This window comes from Cupressus sempervirens, chromosome 4, assembly GCF_028749045.1.
Source record: "Cupressus sempervirens isolate cs-2001-9-10 chromosome 4, ASM2874904v1, whole genome shotgun sequence".
NCBI lineage: Eukaryota > Viridiplantae > Streptophyta > Pinopsida > Cupressales > Cupressaceae > Cupressus > Cupressus sempervirens.
In genome coordinates this window covers 919123791-919146080 of record NC_143121.1, presented here as the reverse complement: position 1 = coordinate 919146080, position 22290 = coordinate 919123791, and the positions used below count along the sequence as shown (strand labels likewise).

The window sequence follows — 22290 nt, the reverse complement described above, 5'->3', positions numbered from 1 at the left end:
AAAGAACTACAAGAGATCATAGTGGAAAAATGGATCAATTGGACCACTCCATTGCATCTTCCTGCTTTTGCATTGAACCCCTGGTATTATAGTTGTCGCCTTCGCACTATTGGCACAAAAGTTGGCCCATATAGAGATCCCAAAGTTCATGAAGGTTACAAGGTAGCACTTTGCAGGTTCTGGTGATCATGACATATGGGATGCTGTGAGGGCTGAGCTCATTAGTTTTGCAAGCGCAAAGGATTATTTTCTTGATGCTTTTTAGGACAAGTGGAGGCTTGATGCTCATAGTCAGTAGTACCTCCATGGAGAACCATACCCACACCTACAACGTCTTGCCATCAATTTTTTATCACATTCCGGAACCTCTAATGCAGAATCATCATTAGAAGGCTAAGGTGTATGATCTCTTGATTTCTCTCATCACTGTGATAGCAATTAAACTTTAAGAACATTAATTGGGGTTGCAGATTTCTGGTCAATCGTTGCCCATCTTTGTTTTTGTATGCTCTGGTATGTTTTGTATAGGCCTTGATTGGGTGAGGTATTTCATTACATCAATTCAATAATCTAGAAGATGAATATCATCATAAAAAGAGCTAGATCTCTAAGAAACATTCTTCAAAGAACTACAAGAAATCGCAGTGGAGAGATGGAACAAAGTGACCACTCCATTGCATCTTCTTGCTTTTTCATTGAGCCCCAAATATTATATTTCTTGGCTCCTCACTATTGGCACAAAAGTTGCCCCATATAGAGATCCCGAAGTTGGTGAAGGTTACAAGGTAGTACTTCGCAGACTCTGGTGATCATCACATACGGGATGCTGTGAGGGCTGAGTTCATTAGTTTTGCAAGCACAAATGATTGTTTACTTGATGCTCTGTGGGACGAGTAGAGGCCTGATGCTCATAGTCTGTAGTACTTAGAAAATCATGCCCACACCTACAACCTCTTGCCATCAATTTTTTATCATTAGTTTTTTGTTCTTATAAAAAAACCTTCAATCTTGTTTTCATGTTTATTGTGCTATTTATATTTTAATTTTTTTTTACAATGACTATAATTCTCTAATTTTAAAAACTTGATAGGTTGCTGGTTCATCTTCACCTAAGAGGAATTGGAGCACATGCTCCTCCATCCACTCAAACAGCACAATATACTACACTACAAAAAGGAAAAGGGCTGCTTGTTTGTGCAGTCGAACTTGCAGCTCCTCACACAGAAAAATCCTACAAACAAGGTAGACAAAGCAGTGACTATTGAGCCAGAGCATGCTGAGTTGGATGCTTCAGTTTGATGTAACTGAATTGCTTCCAGTCCTTTTCTTCATTAAGTACTCACCTAGGCTTCTCTCCTAGCCTATTAGGCTTCCCCTTTGGCCCCCTAACATCAAGAGGATTGCTATTTTATCCTCCACACCTCACTATACAGCTACACCAATGTTTCCACAACTTGCATCCATCCTGGAGACATTTCAACTTGTCCTCCAAACCCTCAATTTCAACAAACATGGTAATTCTACCTTCAACATGGATTGAGGGATTCAATTTGAGGGATTTTTGACTTCCATTATACTGTGGTCTCAAAATCCATAGGTTTCTCTATCGATTCCTTCAAACTAGGTAAAACTGCCCCAATTAGGCCTAGTTGAATTAGGCTTCCAAACTTGGTTTTTCGACTAGAACTCTAATTCTCCCTTAACAAGATGGCAAACTAATTACCAATATGAATACCCTTTTTGAAGTACTTCAAGGTTTCATAGGTCTCTAGTTCTCAACTTTTCCATACATCACTTCGCTATATTTAAGCCTACAAGTGAGGGTTTCAAGAATTGCATGTCAGCACCTACTAGGGTTTAATGAAATTCTTAGCAAATCTTGTCTTAGAAACTTCTCCTCACACACATAGCTTCCTCATATATCCCTCCTTCTGCAAGTCTTAGATTGAACTTTCTAGCATATTCAATCTACCAAAAAACAACTTGCAAGCACTGTGATCACCTAGCCATGCATCAAACGCTTGCCTAGGCATCACTTGAAAAATAGTAAATAGGCTTGTCCAGACTTCTCCTTGGCTATGTATTGTTTACCGCATAGATTAATTAAGAAACAGACAATGAATACGAACATGAACAGCAAACAACAGAACTCTTATTATTATTCGCATATGCCCACAGTACATTATGCTTCGATGGTAAGATATGATGATAAGATGAATAAAATGCTTCCCGAAGGGGTTATAAATACTTTCCGAAGAACCTTCCCGAAGGTATCCGTCGGCCAGATACATTATGTCCGCTACATAACAAAAACCTTTCCGAAGGGACCTGTCGGCTACATAACAAGAACCTTTCCAAAGGGACCTGTCGGCCGATACACAATTTCCTTTCCGAAGGGACTCGTCGGCTGATACACAATTTCTTCCTGAAGGGACCCGTCGACCGATACACAATTTCTACCGACATCATCCCCCCAAAAAGAAAAGTCGTCTCCTGACGACTAGCAAAATTAGGAGACAACCCACAATCAAGAAAAAGAAATACTAGAGAGAAGAAAGAGGTGTTCCAGAAGAGTGCTGTTGACGACGTAACTCATACACCTGGTCAGTCCGGATTTGCAGATCTGTCTGAATTTGTGAATTAACCTCTACGGCCTCCTTCAGTAGAAGCGCAGCATCCATAGCCTGCCTCTTGGCCAACTCCAACTCATGCTTTGCCGTATCTTTATCCCGGATAGCCGCGTCCTTCTCCTGTACCACTGCTGCCATATCCTTCAATAGTTTTGTCCGCTCTATTGCCCATGCTACCTGCTTGTCGGCCAAATCAGTGGCTAACTTTTCTCTTGCCTCTTTTTCAACCGCTAGAGATCTTTGAGCTGCAACACTGTCTACTGCCCTATCCGCCTCTGCGTGCTGCCGCGCATAGTAAACCTCTTTGTATAGTCCCACGATCTCATGTGCCAACTTCATCATCAGAGTGTCACTCGGTCCCAACTCTGGCTCAGTGGCCCAATCTGCCAACATCTTTGGTGTCTCAACTGCCGGCCAACCTCTATCCACAAAACAAGTTTGAAATCGCTTAGGACAAATCCCACGAATATACGCTCAAATCAAATGCCACTCCCTTTGCCGAGTGAGAGCTTGAATCGCCACATCATGCCCCTTCTTCAATGCAGACTTCATAGTCCTGAGGTAGTCCCTGCACCTGTCCTCATCCAACCCGTAATCCTCCTTGGCGAAGTCCTCGAATGACCATTCTGCATCACTATTGTCCTCCTCATTAGCGGGGGCCATGCCCACATCCGGTGCCGCCTCCTCTGCTGTCGGTGCAAACACGGCATGTGGCATTCCCTCCTCCTGAGACTGAGGCTCTGGTACAGGTGCTACTCTGGAATAGCTGGGGGACTGAATGGACGGGCCACGCTTGTCAGGGATGAGTCGGAACTGCTGCCTCAGAAAAACACTGGCTCTATCCATGACCTTTGGTTGTTCGGGCTGCGCTGGGTCCATACACTCCTGTACTCCTTCGTCTGGTACGTTCTCTACTGGAAGTGCTTGAGCTTTTGCTGACTGTGCTACGGTAACAACTGCTGCTGGCTGACTTATGGCAGGCGCCACGGGTGTTGCTACCGGAAGTGCTTCAGGAGCTGAAGAAGTCTCTCGATTGACGGGTGCTGTCAGGTGGGCAAAGCCGACCGCAATCCTGCCCCCGGCCAGACAGGAGAAGGCCGTACCCTGTGTTGCCATGGTGCGGCTAGTGTGACTGCCTGGTGGGATCCTCCAGTCATCAATATCGGTCACTGAGTTTGTCCAAACCCTGGAATGTGAGCCATGTGCAGACCTCGGGGTGTCAACTCGGAAGTCATAGGAACTGTAGTACGCGGAAATAGCAAGGGGGTAGCCGTGACAATCTGAACCTCTTCATCATCCTCGCCCTCCCCTTCTTCTTCCACCAACTCAAGCCGTTGTCGAGTCTCCTTCAACAATCCTTCCGCGTTTTTGTTTCCATCGGCAATTTTTTGAAATCTCCTTCGACGCTTTGTCTGCTGAGCCAGAATTAAATTTTCTTGCGCAACGCGTATGTCATCTTTTTCCTTCAGCTTACTCTTATCTTTGTTCAACTGATTTGGCATTTAATTCATATCCGCCTGCCTGCGTACCAGGTCCCCGACAACGGCGCCAAATGTTTACCGCATAGATTAATTAGGAAACAGACAATGAATACGAACATGAATAGCAAACAACAGAACTCTTATTATTATTCGCATATGCCCACAGTACATTATGCTTCGATGGTAAGATATGATGATAAGATGAATACAATGCTTCCCGAAGGGGTTATAAATACTTTCCGAAGAACCTTCCCGAAGATATCCGTCGGCCAGATACATTATGTCTGCTACATAACAAAAACCTTTCCGAAGGGACCCGTCGGCTACATAAGAAGAACCTTTCCAAAGGGACCAGTCGGCTGATACACAATTTCCTTTCCGAAGGGACCCGTCGGCCGATACACAATTTCTTTTCCGAAGGGACCCGTCGACTGATACACAATTTCTACCAACGACATGTATATTGTACAAGGACTCCACTTCCACATTCCTCAAGGCCCTGATGATTCCACGATGAGGGTTCAAGGGGGAGCCATATTTCACAAAATTGTCAAAACGGGAACAACAAACTGTTTATTTACAAATGATTTTTAAACTATAAACAAATGAATTCCTATCAACTTGCAATGTAAAATGCACACTAAGAACATGAACTTCAAGGATCCAATAGAAATAGAAATCCTTCAATCCATTAAGGCATATGTGCAACCAAAACACTAAAACAGTCAAATTCTGGAGCAGCAGTTCATGGCCTTCAATTTTCAAAACCCACTAATAACAACCATGTTAGTAGTGCTTTGAGTCACCGTTTTTCAAAGGTCTTTCCTTCAATTTTTTCCTATCCGTTTATTGAAGTCTTTCCCTTGTCACTTCACGTATTCACCATCTCCCGAAGTGATTATTTGAAGTCCCTTTGCCCCCTGGTCAATATCTCTTCCTTCAAACCACTTTGAACCTCGGTTCAAAGTCGTTCAAATTAGTTCAACCAAACGTTTTGTACTAACATTTTTCTGGCAGGTGATATGCGTCAACTTGGCGGAGTTTTCTTTTGAATCGCTTTGAACCACTTCGAACCTTGGTTCGAAGTAGTTCAAAGTTGTTCAACGGCTGAGGTGTTTTGGCAATATTAAATTTTGGTGTACGACGCTCTGTCATCCCGCAAGGCAATTGATGGTCATGTCAGAGAACATTGAATAAGAAGACATTTCTATTCCCGATGTGGAAAGTCATCATTATGGGGAAAGTGGGAAATCTTCAGCCGGAAAAGGGATTGGATGTTGCATTAAAACTAATCATTACTAATATATCTAAAAAGGGAATTATTAAATGGAAAGTTTATACAACAAGGCTTTCGAACGTGCGAACGTTAACAAGGAGTGATGTGTCATTAATGCTTTATAATGAGTCTGTACTTCCGCACGTAAGTACTTTCCTTTAAAACTTGCTCGGCTTTCTTTTTCTGTTTGTCATGTGAAGGACTGAAAGTGTGGAGAAGAAGTTATTAAGGGAGACAAAGAAAATCATTGATTTTTCAGCAGAATACAGGTGAGAACTTGGCAATTCTTGTTTTGTTCTGCAAATCTTTGTATTTTCTAGCATTATCTGTTTGAAGCCTTGTTGTTTGATTAAGAATGAGGTCTGTATTGCATTTCTTTGGTAATGTCTCAAGTTTAAAATGTAGAAAGCTAGTCATTTGTGATACGAATTTGGAGGGGGTTAAGTTGGAGAATTTACAGGGAAATTTTCTTGAATATGCTAATGAGGTGAATGGGTGTATGGAAGTCCTAACCAGTGGGTTAATTGAGGTTGCTGCTTTTCCCCCAACCTTTATGAGTCTTGAACTTCTTCAAGTTTGTATTGATCACTACGATGTTAAAAGAAAGAGTATTGTAAGTAAAAATGGCAACATGATACTCTCAATTTCAAGAGACACTATTGCCTCTGTACTACGTTTGCCAGAGAATACCTTTGCTGCATTTTCCCCTGTTCAAGCCTAGGCCGAATATCAAGAAACCCCAAACCAATTCCGCAATACCCTGGCTAGGAAATGGACCGAGACCATGTACGGCGGAGGTTCTAAGCTACCCAAGGTCATCACGAAAGACCACTTAAAACCCCATATTCATGATCTAGTGGTGTTGTTGCATAGGGTCAAAGGTTCAGCCAATGTGTTTCTTTTTGAAGAATGGATGTATAGGTACATAGAAATCATCTTGAAGGGTGAACAATGGATGGATTGGGCAGAGATTATTGCCAGTTCATTGAGGGCTCAACTCAAACGTGCCAAGGAATCCTAGGAGAATTTTTATGTGGCTTCTTATTTAACTTACTGCATTGCCTGTACTTGTGATCTTACCCCTCTCCCTCATGGAGTATGGAGTGAAGAAATAATAGTTTTTCAGTATTGCCCTCTACTACAGAAAGATAAAGTCTTGGAAGATTTCAAGAAAGTTCATGATGTGTTGAAAGAATATGCCAATGCCTAGATTGTTGTTTACCGTACGAGTAAAATAAATGAACGCATACAGACAATGGAACACGAACAACAAACTTCTTTTATTATATTCGCATATGTTAGAACATTTCATTATGCTTCATAAGATGAAATGATGAATGATGAATTACTATGATCCTAGACGGGATATAAATACTATCCGTCGAACTTTCCTGAAGGAGTCCATTGGCCACAAACATTATGTCGGCTACAAACTATTTACCCGTCGGCTATAGAATACAGAAACATCGACGACAATCACTCCATCAGCTATAGAAACACCGACAACAATCATCTCGTCTGCTACAGAAACACCAACGACAATCATCCCGTTGGCTATAGAAACACCGACGACAATCACTCCGTCGGCTGACACAGTTTCTACCGACGACATCATCTCCCCTAAAAGAAAAAGTCATCTCCGAACGACAATTACAAAATATCTAAGATAAATTAACAAACAAAATACATTAACAGAGTGACTACAACAAAAAATCTGCTTCTGTCACATCACTTCCACATTCATCCCGTTACATCTGTAGCCTCTGCTAACACAATACTATCTCCTCAAGCTGACCTTGATAGCCACCCGTGCTGCTTTCTCTACTTCTAACATTGGGTCCACTGAGTTAAGTGTCGCTGTACTGCCTTCTGGATGACCCACTCCTCCCGAGCTCTGTATGCATCCACCAAGATAGCCTCTCGGCCAACACCTACTCCTAGTGCCTCTGGTGCACAGACACTCCATGTTTGCAGCAGCTTCAAGTCTTTTCAACTGGTCACACTTCACGACTGATATCCGCAACGACTAGGGGTCCAGGGGCACAGAACACACTATTTTTGTCATTTTCTGCCAATTCTACACTCTTTCTGGCAATCACTAAGATTGCCTCTTCCCTTTGGCATTATCCGATACTCATTCTAAACAATTTGAATCTGTCGTTGTTTTCTTTTTGGTTAGAAAGCTTCCTGCCACCTTCCCCTGCCGAACTCAAGACACCTCTGAAGCATAGAGTGTAACCCTGTAAGAGGTTCATGGAATAAAACACCCGCGGGAAGACTGTGACGAGAATGATCTGCAGGGACAATTGATGCCCGCGGAAGGAAGACGCCCACAGAAGGAAAGACGCTTGCGGAAGGGTGAAGAGAACTACTGGAATGAAGGACTCCACTGAAGACAACAAAAACAAAGGGGGGTCCGCGGGATAACATAACGCCTACAGGAACCGTGGCCTTCTCCAAGCATGCCCACAGAAGACTTCCCACGAAATGCAAGACCAATGTACAACAACAGTCTTGTCCGCGGATGGTCAAAAACATCCATGGAAAATAGGGAAAAAATCCTCTACGGAAAGATGAAAAACATCCGTGGGAACCCGACTACTTCGCGGGAAAAACTCTGGACTCATCCACGGAAAGAAGGAAAGAGCTCGGGAGGAGTGGGTCATCCAGAAGGCAGTACAACGACACTTAGCTCAGTGGACCCAATGTTGGAAGTAGAGAAAGCAACACGAGTGGCTATCAAGGTCAGCTTGAGGAGATAGTATTGTGTTAGCAGAGGCTATAGATGTAACGGGATGAATGTGAAAGTGATGTGACAGAAGTAGATTTTTTGTTGTAGTCACTCTGTTAATGTATTTTGTTTGTTAATTTATCTCAGATATTTTGTAATTGTCGTTTGGAGACGACTTTTTCTTTTGGGGGGGATGATGTCGTCGGTAGAAATTGTGTCAATTGACGGAGTGATTGTCGTCGGTGTTTTTGTAGCCGACGGAGTGATTGTCGTCGGTGTTTCTATAGCCGACGGGATGATTGTCATCGGTGTTTCTGTAGCCGACGGGATGATTGTCGTCAGTGTTTCTGTAGCTGACAGGGTGATTGTCGTCAGTGTTTCTGTATTCTGTAGCTGATGGGTAAATAGTTTGTAGCGGACATAATGTTTGTGGCTGACGTTTTCCTTCGGGAAGGTTCAGCGGATAGTATTTATATCCCGTCTGGGATCATTGTAATTCATCATTCATCATTTCATCTTATGAAGCATAATGAAATGTTCTGGCATATGCGAATATAGTAAAAGGAGTTTGTTGTTCGTGTTCCATTGTCTGTATGCGTTCATTTATTTTACCTGTACGGTAAACAATCGTCTCCTGAAGCCCAAAGGTTAGTTTAGCAACATGGAAGCCACTTCATACAGTTTCCCAGATTCACATACTTGAGGATAGGTGGATTCAAAGAACCTACAAAGTTGCCACGGTATGCTTTGGATTGTTTTGTTTTGGCCGAGATATGTAGGCAACTTTTCTCTGTTATAAAGGATAATTTACCACAAGAGGATTGGGAAACAATTTTTCCTATCAAGCTGGGTTCATTGGTTTGTAGCAGCATGACCAACGCTTCTGTCATTGGAAGTAATTTTCTTGGGTTCAATTTCGGCTGTTACCATAGCAGAAGGAACTTCGATAGTAAAGGGTATGCAGTCCAGATTCTCGGCCTTGAAGTTCACTCGCCGACAACTCTACAGTTGGAAGACCTATGGCAAGATTGTAGGGATGAAGAAGTTTTGAGAAAAGATAATTCAAGGCTGACTTTGCAGCAAATTAATTCCTTCAGGTTCAAGTTCAAAACAGAGGGAGTGATTGAGGATGGCTTGGATATAATTGAACCTGGCTAGGAAGAATCTAGTGAATTGAAGTCTCTGGCAGTTGATTGCAATAAGGATGAAGAAGATGATATCAATCTAAGTGCTAGATTTATACTTACCTTCATAGATGACTGGTTAAAGAAAAAGAGCAAAGGAATTATCAATGAACCCTCTTGAGGGGTGGTTTCTTTTTCTGAACCATCTCCATTTGACGTCCCACTTTCTCTTGTTGCAGGTAGTATATTGGCTCAGGATAAACAGAAGAAGACGCCCCTTCATTTGAAAACTATGGCTCCAAGGACTAGATCTCAATCTAAATCTGAAGCCCTGAAGCAACACAAAGCTCAGAAAGAGAGAATGTCAACTCAGGGGCAGGATTCAAATGATGGCCTCAATTCCTCAGATGGTGCGGATGGCAATGTTCAGTTCATCGAGGCTCCTAAGGTAGATCAGCCTAGATTCCTAACTCCTACTAGAGATGCCCAAGCGATGTCCATGAGCCCTGCTATTCCTTCTTGGCTATCTAACACAATCAGCAAGAAAAGGAATTTGCAACCAGTGTTCACACTGGTGAAAAACATCGTCACTAAATATGCAACTAGGGGTTCGAAGGTAAAGAAGTTGAAGACAGACACTCACCTTACCAAAGACCCAGTAACAGGAAAAATCACTGCTGAAATAGCTACCTATAAGCAAGAGTCCGGGGATATTGATGATGAAGGTTTCAAAGTTACCTCTGTTGAAATGGGGACCATTAATAGGAGCACCGGTAATCACTTCTTTAAATTCTCTGCTGATCATATGTTGACACACTCTGAGAAGGATAGAAAAGAGAAAAAGGAACTAAAAGGCATGGTAACGACAATGGCTGCATATATCGATTCCTTAATGAACCTTGGCGCATTGCCGATTGTTCAAGTTCCATAGCCCTTTGATCCTAATTCAGCAGGAAGTCAACAATTGATGAAGCAGATGTAAAAAGGGAAGCTATTAGCTGATACCGTGAAGGATTGGGTGGACATCATCATAAAAGAAGGTAATAAATTTATTTTAGAATTTGCTAATGTTTATGTTGAGGGAGAATCATTGCTGGGAGAGATCCAAACTTTAGTTCCAGTTTGGGAAATAGAGCTAGGTCGATGTCAAGCGATTGTTTTTCAAGTGGTTGAAGTTGAGAGGTTCTGGGTCCTCAAGTTCCTGAATGAGAAGCCAATGAAAAACGTGGATCCCTGCATGTTGTTCATTATGAAGAACAACATGGGTTGGAAGGAGTCGGTTTACAAGGAAACAATTAAAGAAGTGCAGGGCTCAGAAAATAAAATTACTAAAATGCATGAAGAACTCCTTAAGGATATGAAGGTAGTTAATTGTACAAGGATCTTACAGTTTGACGACGGGAACATGGACGCCAAGACACTAACAAAGAGCTTCAATGAAGCCGTGGAACAAATTAGGGATGGCGAATCACCAAGCGCCAACGATTTCACTGCGTTGGCAAGTATTGAATCGATGTTGTGTCTCAACAAGAACTTGATGCCGTGTCATAGTTTAAAGATAAAGGAATTCAAATGGTAGAAGGATGCGTGTAGAGCCCGATTGCTGAGCTTGAAGAATCCACACTCCCACGCAATGTAGGAGTTTATGAATACTTTCCGAAGCTGGAAGCTGGTACGTCAGACCGTTGGTGAGGAGGAGAAAACTAGTGATGACACTTGAACTGAACCATTGCTTTCAGTCACTTTTTGGCGCCTTTTTTTAGATAACTGCTTTCTTGTTTTACCGAAACGGTTGGCTTTTGATGGAGGCCTTTCCGATTTGTATGGAAAAACTATAAACGTTGGGGCATTGAACTGGTTAGGGGTGAGCAATAGATAGTTAGAAGGTAGATAGTAGAAAAACTTTGATAAAATAGGTACTTTTAAAGCAGCAATCAAAGGATAGTATATGGATGTTTTTCTTTCAAATGACTGTGTGCATGGAAAGTTCAATACACATATATAAATCATCTCGGATTCTACTTTGAAACTTGGTGTTCAAAGTGTTCAAATCTTTGTTACTTTGTGGACTTTGGTTTAATGATTCGAGATATTGGTTGTTGTTCTTTCTGTAAGTTCATTTCAGTTATGGTGCTCGGATCATTGATATTAGTTTGTGATATTATTCATTCTTTTAATGTAGAATTTCTATATATATATATATATATATATATATATATATATATATATATATATATATATATATCTATATATATATATATATTCAGTGGATGTTACTTTGAGATTTTTAGTTGATTCTTTACCTCACTACCTAGGAGTAGTTGAGAGATCCTCAGGCGCTTTTGGGTAAAAGTGCAAAAAATAATTTGAATTCATTGCAAATCTAATAAGGGAGCTGTACCTTTAAAAAATTCAGAGAGAAAGTCAAATAACATGAGATTTTCTCAACTGTTGTAGACATTTTGTAATTTTTGAACCTTGGGCATAGAGTAAATTTATTAAAATAGTTGAAAGGACACTCTGTTCACCAACAAATTAGCAACCCTTGAAATGGCTCTCCTTCATGGTTTATAGGTTTTCACAAAGGTTTCAAACAGTTATCATAACTATCAACTCTATTCTCACGATATGCAACATTCTTGTCAAATATTGTCATGCAACTTTTCAAAGTTGCTGACGACATTTTGTATTTTCTAGCAACTTTGACATTCATCACTTGGAACCTCCCAAATAGGTCTGCTATGATCTCTTTATGATGTCTAAGCATGATTTAGCCTTTAGAGCATCAACTCACATGATTTGGACCACTTTGACCTAATTGACAATTTTTGCAACAAATTGACAACTTTCCCAACATTGTACCCAATGACAACATATGACCTCCAACCTATGCAAAAAGATGTAAATACACCATAGAAGACATAGTAAGCTCAAATCCAAACTTTCTCTAGACTTCTAGGGTATAAGACCCATAACCCTAATCTTGCTTCCCAAAAACCTGAACACAAGGTAAGCAAAACCATCTAGAATGGATTGAGCCTAGTCAAATCCATCTATAGGACCAAACTCACAGGACCTTCTAAGGTCCAAACACACACAATTGACTTGGCTAAGGTCAGTACAAGTGCAAAACCAAAAATGTGGAACTAGGACTAGTAGTTAGCCTAGGTGCTCTTGCACCACAGTTTCCCTCCTTGCTGCCCTTGGAGTTGATGATTGTTCAGCCTGTAGGTGAACAGGAAGAAACATATACTCAATGCAAAGTAGTATTCATTTATCAAATGCTTTCCGTACACAACAATGATATTTCATACAATGATAATGATGCAAAAATACATTAGTGTTCATGACATTATAATGTCCGAAATAGTGCCAATGAAACGACACAACCGTGTCCACACCGGTAACTGTCTAACTACCCTTTTTGCTGGACAACAATGATGACTATGAACCACCTAGTGAGCATGAGATTGAGAGTACTAGTCCCACTTTAAATGCTAGTGCCAATGCCAGTGCCAGTTCCATTGCCATCAGCACTATTTACCGTTCTTTTAATTTATCACAACATATGGAGGATCATGATGTTTTTGATCAGTGATGGTTGACTGTATATTAATATTTTTGAATGAAAATATTAATATGGGGGTGTAATTTGCTATGTTATTTGAAGTAAAACATGTATCATGACAATCAAGTTTTGACTATTAATACAATGGTGTATTTTTCTATGCAATTTGACTTTTAGCGTAGTGTATTCTAAACTTAATTACTGCTGCATATTTGTGTGTTTGTGTTGACAAACCCAGAGTGGGCCCAATTCCCCAAACAAATTTTGCCAAACACACAAACCACAACCTCGAAGTTGAACTGGGGCCCAATAAGAAGTGACAAACTTGTTTGAAATGACGTGACTCTGAAGGCTCTCCAAATTTAAAGTTCGAACAACAATTTGAAGTAACTAAAAATTAATGCCTGGGCATGTTAGTAGGCTCTTAATTGCTACAATATGCTCCATATTGGAAATTCGTTTTCCCCTTGGGGAGTATCTTTGCTGTGTGGGTTTGAAGAAGAGAAGAATTACAAATTAGTTCTTGTTAAGGAGGTTGGACGCCTATGCTGGGGAAAACTGAAAAGCCAATCTTCTTGAAGTGAAGGTCAAATTAGGAAAAAAATGAAGAGAACATTTCTTTGAGGCTCCACTTAAAACTAAAAGCATTCAAAATAGAATTATGAAAAGTATATTGAGCAGGAGTTGGACACCTCTGTATATGGGGTTTTAGAGAGTCAAATCTGCCATTAAGAAGATGAAAAAAAGAGCATGTTGGTTGCATAGAGTATGTGTAAATCATGTTTTTGTAAAGGGAGGCCATGCAGTCTTTGAATGTAAAGTTGTTATATTTTTGTTTTTATTAAAGAAACGTTGGTTGCAGATTTGGATTGAATGAAATCAATGAGTATTGCTTGAGAGCATTTTTCTGCGGTGTAGTTGCCTGCTTCTCTGCACTTATTTCCAGGGCATGTCTGCAATATTTTTCTAAGGGAGAAAACTACTTAGGAAAATGAGAAGTGCATATACCATGTATAAGATCTAAAGCTTATAACAAAAATCACGTCCACCTTACCAGTTTCTTATTTCAATCATTTTGTCAATATGATTATCAGAAAAATCAAGTTATACTGTTATAGTCATGACCATTTCGTGAGAAAATTGTAGCTTCTAGTATCCATGGGGATTACCATGTTCAGAAATGGATAACACGTCTCTAATGCTTTTTGCTAAGTAATCCAATTTTTTGTGACATAATACTCTCCACAGAATTTTCATCAGATGCATGTTCTTAATTACATCTCAGACTCTTAACTACATTGTGGTGTCCAGATGCATGTAACTAAAATATCTAATATTAAATTACATTTACAAAATACTGACAAACATAAATATCTGTAGGTGATTGATCTTGCATCGGTATCTCCTGAGCTTGCATTTGTTGCAAATGATGCAGATTTGGTAATTTTGGAGGGCATGGTGAGTACAGCTTATCTGCTTGAACTATAAATATTTCACTTTTAAATCTGGTCGGATTTTTCAGAGGATGGTAAATCTAAAGTTACTGACAATTATTGGAATGATTTTGTTGGCATTAGGGTCGTGCAATTGAGACCAATCTTTATGCCCAATTCAAATGTGATTCAGTTAAACTTGGAATGGTAATGTTTCTGTAGTTGGCAGTTCAAACTTTTTCTGATTGCCGTTTTCTTTCTTTGCGTACTCCATGATCTTGATATTTTTATTTTTGTATAATGTTTTTAAAAATAACTCCTGAAATAAAATATGTTTAATGGGGATATTTGATTTCTTTTTTAGCAGCTTAAGTTTGGTAAAGCTTTATGATTTCTTCAAATTTGCTGAAAGATGAGAGTAAAAAATGTTAACTTCTTGTGTTAGGGAAGATCCTGTTTCCTTAAAAGACAATGCTTTCATAAATCTTCTGCCATTTTGAACAGGTTAAACATCCCGAGGTTGCGGAGTTTCTTGGTGGACGGCTTTATGATTGTGTGATTAAATACACTGAAGTTGTTTCATGAAAAATATATGATATAATTGGTGTACATCAAATGTGTAATTTTCCTGGTATGGAAGAGGTTTATTAAAAAGGTTGGTGTACGATTTCTTGTGCTCTCTCTATTTATCGCAACTTAAAGTTGAATCTTGAAACTGTATCTTAAGACAACACATTTTGCTAGACTGGAGCACAGTTAGTAAACGGATCAACATTAACACAATTTCAGGGTAAATCATCACACACACACACGCGCGCACACACACACACACAGAGTTACAGTAGACATTTAAGGAATGTTGAAGAATGTGCATTAGTATGAATAGCTTTCAACTGTTATATTGTGAGCACAACTATGTAGGGCGGCCTGTTAAACTTTTATTGGTTTTAGGCCTCTAAAGTACAACGGAAGTTTATTGATTACAAGTTTTTCTAAGCTATTGCTTGAGATACCAGTAGCTGATATTTGTCTCTACTCATCGCAATTTTCCCCAAGTGATTAGAACGTAAAGGTGCTATTAGTGCCAAATTGTCTATTTCTTGCTCATTCAAAAGTCAGTTTGCAAGCAATTATGCATCAAAAGAGAGGACATCTGTTTCCAATAGTTGTAATACATTGCAGTTTGGGGCTCTTGAATCAGATAGCGATGATTAATTATCAATAGATACAGTTTTCTGTGATTATATTTCTAGTTTCTGGTACATGTCCATCCAATCACCATTTAAATCTTGTATGGCTTATGGATAATCATAATATTTTCTTCTCCTTATACGTAATTGCAACAAAGGTTGACTGCATAGTTATATTTTTGTTTGTTACGTAGGTCATTGTTTATTTCCATACTGGTGTAGGTACGTGTGAGACAATGAGCCTAGCCTTTTATTGGGTTGTTTCTTGTATCCTTTTTTGGTAAACTTGGGACTGTTGCTAAGGGATAAAATATTTTTTTATAAATATTCAGTATCATCATGTGTAGTAACCCTCAATTAAGATAAGAATCAACCTAAAGACAACTTGCATCATGCTCAAAATCAATAGAAAATTTATGGTGACAAGAATTGTGTGGAGGTCATTCGCGGTAGGAGATCTAGTATTCTTGCGGTTACAACCACATAAGAAAGCTTTCATCAAGAAGAGCAAAACAAAAAAACATAAACCCCATTTCTATGAATTGTACAAGGTGATGAGAAAGGTCGGTAAAGTGGCATACAAGCTAGAACTTCTCAATGATTGTCAATTCCTTGACATATTCCATGTCTCTATACTCGAGAAAGTTTTAGGACGAGTGGCCATTAGCAGAATTACCCCCACTTGATGGCAGGGGACAACTCATTTTGGAACCTAAAGTTATCCTTAATACATGTAGAATGAAAATTAAGGAGCCGATCTACTAAGGAACTTCTGATCAAGTGGAAAGGATCGTCGAGGATGCTACTTAGGAAAAAGGGGACCTTGAAATGCTTGAAGTTAAGAAAATTCACGATGCAGGGACTGCAATAACCTTCAATAAAGGTAAGAATGAATCTTTGTAATGTCAAAATAGTATTTTATTTTTACTATAATAAATATACTTGGTAATTTTTATTTATTAAATAAATACACTTCAAGCTTTTATATATATATATATAATTGGGGATAAACTAAGCATATACACTTATTCCATGAATATGTAATACAATCAATATTAGCAAAACTATAAATTGACTTGCATAGTCGATTAAAAAATGTAGAGTCAGCAGTGACTAGGAAAAGAGTAGTCTAGAATGGAGGTTGAGAAGAATTATTGATAATTAGGAGGAATCTCTAATTAGTTTGCTTAATCCCTTGTATATGTTTACACAATCATTGTTTGTTGTCAATATGTATAATTATTGTATCCTATCCCAGTGATGTCGATGTCGTGGAATGCCAAATTCAATATCAATGATTCTTCTCATCAGAGGGTTAAGTAAATTAATTAGAGTTTTCTCCTGAGGATTAGTTGGGTTTAGTATGGGGCCAGTGTATGGTTATTGAATTAATGTTTTTATATATATTTCTTCTATTATCTATTAACATTTGTTATAAGTTTCAAAATAAAAAATACTCAACCTAGAGGTGAGTACATTGCAGTGGTATCAGAGCATAATCCTACCATCCTGTGAATAAAAGCTTATGCAAACTTATAAAAAAAGAATAAAGAAGGCCACTATTACTAAATTAACCAATGAGATGAGGTCATATATGGAACAATCAAACCAAGCCCTGAAAAATTAAACAAAGGAATCAAATCAGGCTTTTCTTCAAGCCTTCCAAAACATGGGGAATTCTCAATAATTTGGAAAGTTGCACACCCATGGAAGGGAAACTAGTTCGAACCATTCAAAAAATAATAATATGTCATCAACTTCTAGGATATCCCAACTCTAGTTATTGTCTAAGGAGTATTAGCCTCAATTGATAATGTTGTTACTGTATGTGTATGAGTCATATCAATTGTGATGTTGTCATTGATGTCAAACCTTGACTGGTTAGATATTACACCAGTCTAGTAAAGTGTCATATCATTTGATTGATGAAAATGATCAAAGAAAGTATGATGATCTAAGTGTATGGCATTCAATAGGCACTTGAATGAGTTAGACTCTAATAGTATAATGTTGGTTTGATTGTTTTACATGATTTGATTATGGAAGAGCATGTATATACCAAACAATTTGGTCAGTGAATGAAGGAACAAAATATTAATCGAGTTACTATAGTTGTCATCGAGCACCTGATAAAGAAGTGAAGAATTTTAGTGTTAACCAAGTAATCATAGTGTTAATTGAGTATAGTATTGATTGAGCAAGTTGTAATGTTTATCAAGTATGAACAACAAGAACACGTTAAGAAAAGATTAAAGATGAGGTAAACATTTGATGTTTTAGAAGTTTCAAGGATAAGGACAAAGTTAGTTATGAGATCAACGACTGGAGAAATTCAAAGATATTGAAGGAGAATTATCAATTTGGAATGGAGCACAAAGTTCAAGGTGGAGTTATATTTTTTTAGAGTCTAGATTCAATGAATTTGAACCTGGTGAAGTTCTGACAATTAGGATTAAGTGGCAAAGCCTGGAAGATTTTGGAAAGACAAGTTTTCTATTATAAGGGATAAACAAGAGGTTTCTTATTGCTAATGATGCTGATGTTGGTGTTGTTGAAGAAGAAGATAGTCAGAAGGTGAACCAAGCTGAATAATATTGAGAAGATCAAGTAAAGGAAGTTTCAAGTTGATGTGTGAAGTGTGAGAATCAACCAGAAAGGGATCAAAAGAAAGAGATCAGAGATCTAAACAAGCAAGGTAGTGCGAAAACCTAACAAACCATTTCATTGTTATTTCCTTATCATTGTACCAGAAAATCTCTTAATAGAGTGGACTTACCAGTCTTTTGAAATCCTATAATGTAACATTCATTTTATTGTTATTTTCTTACCATTGTAGCAAGAAAATCTCTTAACAGAGTGGATCTAACGGTCTTTCAAAATCCTATACGGTAACATTTTTTTGAGTGTTATGTGAGTTCTTTAGAGCAAGCTACTCTTTAGAAATGTCAAGGAGTGAATAATGTCTAGATGATCTTTGGTGTAAATCCTCTAACAAGGTCACATAAAAAATGTGTATGTAACCTCTAAGAAGGTTGGCTCCTAACAAAGCTGACTTCAAAAGTGAAAATATTTGGGTTGTTGGATCCCTGGTGGTTTTTCCCTCTACAAGGTTTTCTATGTTAAATACTAGTGTCAAGCGTATGAATGCTTATTGCTTTGCAATTTTATTTCATGTTAATTGTTTAATGCTGCAATTCACTATAAGCTAGATGTTTACTTTGATACTTGATATACTAAGGAATAATAAGTTGACAGTTTGATGCAATGTTTTTATTAGTTCAAATTGTGATGTTAGATCGAGTTAATGAGCTAAAAGTCATGTAAGAAGTATAAGTTGGTGAAAAATGTTTTTAAGTCATGTAGGATAACTGGTTATAATTGATTCACCCTCGCTTTGAGTTATCTAACAAATGGTATTAGAGTCGAGTACTTGAAGGAAGAAGTTTGGAGGGACTTGAGCTAAAGATATGAAAATGTATAAGAGATGTACTAAAGCTTAACAGGGAGAATTTATCTTCATGGCAAAGCAAGATGAGGTTGTATCTATCTGGAATTGGAGACATTGCTCTTGATTATCTAGACAACCAGTACATTGCTCCAAACCCTCCTATGACTGTAGAGGGATCAACTAGGAGAAATAACTTAACAATTTGATGATTGAGATTGCTTTTGCATTGAATGAAGTTGAGTTTGATGATGTCAAAGATTGTGGCATTGCTAAAGAAATGTGGGACAACTTGATACATGTGCATGGCGGAGATCATAATGTTTTGAGAGCCAAAGAGAAAGTCTGAGAGGCAAATATGATGACATGAAGATGAAAGGAGAAAACATTCTTCAGAATGTGAACCGAATCAAAGTTGTTGGAGGACTCGTTAGTAATGAAAAGGTTGTAAGTAAAGTTTTCAAAACTCTATTGCCTATTTATGCTACAAGCATATTTGTTATTCAGGAATTCAAAGCTATCCCTGGTAATGATCTTACTCTTGATGGTTTAGTTGGTCGTTTGACTGCATTTGTTTTAAGTAATTTTGATAATAGTTTTCCTGCAATTGGTAATGCTTTCAAGTTATTAGTAACCATTGAAAGTTCAAAGAAAGAGAAGAGCACTAAGGATGAAAGTGATTTAGATTTTGGATGATATGGATGATATTGAAGCATTGCTTGCAAGGAGGTTATCGAGAGGTAAAAGAAAATTCAAAGGTAAACTACCTCTGATATGTTTTAAATGCAATGGAGTAGGTCATATTGCTGCTAGATGTCCTAACAAAAACAAGAGTGACAAAAATGACAAGGAGCACAAATACAAAAAGAACAAAGTCTACAAGGCAAAAGGGAAGAAGTCAAGCTACATTACTGAATAGGAGCACATCGAGTCAAGACACTATGAGAAGGAAGGAGTAGAAGTGGTATATGTTGTTGTTAAAAAATATTCTAACGAGGAAAGGTACAAGGAACATAAAACCCTTGTTTCTCATGTTAGTAAGAGTGGTACATGGATTATTGATAGTGGATGTTTACATCACATGACTAGTGATATTAGTAAGTTTGATAAACTTGAAGAATATGATTGTGGAATTGTTAAACTTGGAAATGATGTTCCATGTCCTTTGAACAGTAGAGGTTCATTGATGTTAAATGATAAAATTAGATATGAGGATGCATATTGGGTTCAAGGACAGAAGTATAATTTGTTGAGTGTTGCACAGTTGAATAATATAGGTTACAAGCTGAAATTTTAGAACATAAAAGCAAATATATATGGTGATAATGGAGATCTAATGGGGAGTGGAGAGCAAACAAGAGGTAATATATTTTATCTAGATGCTACTATCAATACATTTTTGTTTGCAAAAATTGAAGAAGTGTGGTTGTGGCATAAGAGACCACGTCATGTTAATTTTGAGAATATGGTAAAAGTAAGTAGGAATAAGAAAGTAAGAGGCTTACTGAATCTGCATAAACCTAAGAATCCTATGTGCAAAGAATGTCAACTTGGTAAGATGACTAAGTAGTTTTTCCAGTAAGATACATTCAAGTAATGATATTTTGGAACTAGTTCATATTGATTTGTGTGGTCCAATGAGAGTTGAGAGCTACCATGCTGATGTGTATTTCATACTATTAGTTGATGATTATTCTAAGATGATGACTATCATTTTCATGAAGGTAAAGTCATATGCATTTGCTATGTTCAAGTCATATAAAATTAGAGTTGAAAAATAAACTAATAAACAACTAAAACATTTGATTTGATAGAGGTGGTAGGTTTATGTTTGTTGAATTCACAAACTTATTTGCTAAGCATGGAATCAAGAGATAGCTATTTGCATTGAGGATACCATAGCGGAATGAGATTACTAAGAGAAGAAACAAATCAGTTGTTGATTTTGCTAGACATTGGTTAATTGAAAAGGGAGTTGCTCAAATGTTTTGGAAAGAAACTACTAACACAACTATATATACTCTCAATCAAGTTTAGTTGTAAAAGGGAACAAACTAGACACCACATGAGCTTTGACATGGTCATACATCAAATGTAAGTTATTTCAAAATATTTGGAAGTAGGTGTTACATTCATAAAGATGCAAGGAATAAGAAATTTGATTTGAAATGCAATGAAGGTATTTTCTTGGGTTACTCGACTAAGAGCAAGGCATTACAAATTTTGAACAAAGCAATTGATACTATAATTGAAACTAAAAATGTTTGAATTGATGAGTTTGAAGATAAGAATGATGAGGAGAGAAAAAATGAATCTGATGATTCCAACAAGCTTATATATGTTTATGAAAATGAACCTAGTGTAGTGCTTGAGAAAGAACAAAAACATGCCAAGTGTTTGCCTACATAACCCAAGCAATAGATAAATAACTTGAGCTGAATGCAGAGCCATAACCAAGTGAAGATAATTATGGAGATCAAAGAGTTGAACCTGTCTTAGCAAAGCATATGAGAAGGAATCATTCATCTTAGCAAATCATTGAAGATAAGAGTGTTGGGGCCATGACAAGAAGTAAGTTGAAGGATAGTATATGTTTAATTGTTGAATTTGAGATATGAATTATGAAAGCTACACTTGATAATGATGGTTGGATAAATTCTATGAATTAAGAGATAGACTAGATTGAGAAGAACAATGCATGGACACTAATGTCGAGACCTACATAGAAGAATGTAATTGGATCCAAGTGGATTTTCTGGAACAAATTGAATGAGAATGGAGAAGTTATGAGGAACAAGGTTAGACTTGTTTGTAAAGGTTATGTCCGAGAAGAAGTAATTGATTAAGGTGAAACCTTTGCACTAGTAGCTAGATTGGAAAGAGTAAAAAATTTGTTGGCATATGAACTGACAAGAAATTCAAGTTACATCAAATGAATGTTAAGTCTGCATTTATGAATGGAATACTAGAGGAAGAAGTATACATTGGACAACCAGAAGGATTTGTGGAGCCAAATCAGAAGTACCTAGTATGCAAACTGAACAAAGCACTGCATGGACTAAAACAAGCACTGAGAGCATGGTATGAAAGGTTGCATTCATATTTGATCAAGATTGGATTTGTTAGAACAAGTGAGAACATTAACCTATACTTGAAAAGTGAAGTTGAAAATAAGGTTTTGATTGCTGAAATATTTGTAGATGATATAATATTTGGTGGTGATGATTTGTTGTGCAAATCATTTGTTAATCAATTGAGTAAGGAGTTTGAGATTATGTTTGGTGAGATCAAGTTTTTCATTTGTTTGCAAGTTCATAAAAAAAAGGATGGTATATATATGACTCAATCTAAGTATATTAAGGAGATCTTGAAGACATTTGGTATGGATGAGTCAAGGCCATTCAATACACCT

The 22290-nt window shown here is 37.9% G+C and overlaps 1 protein-coding gene across 1 annotated transcript in view; it reads left to right on the top strand.

Moving 5' to 3' along the window:
* The window catches only part of LOC149564400 (damage-control phosphatase At2g17340-like), a 238791-nt gene extending 223304 nt beyond the window's left edge, over nt 1–15487 (top strand). The window contains exons 10-12 of the mRNA XM_089827455.1: nt 14191–14268; nt 14388–14450; nt 14748–15487. Coding sequence (XP_089683581.1) covers nt 14191–14268; nt 14388–14450; nt 14748–14828 — 222 coding nt within the window. The 3' untranslated portion in view covers nt 14829–15487. The remainder of the gene's footprint in view (nt 1–14190; nt 14269–14387; nt 14451–14747) is intronic.
* The last annotated feature ends 6803 nt before the right edge of the window (nt 15488–22290 follow it).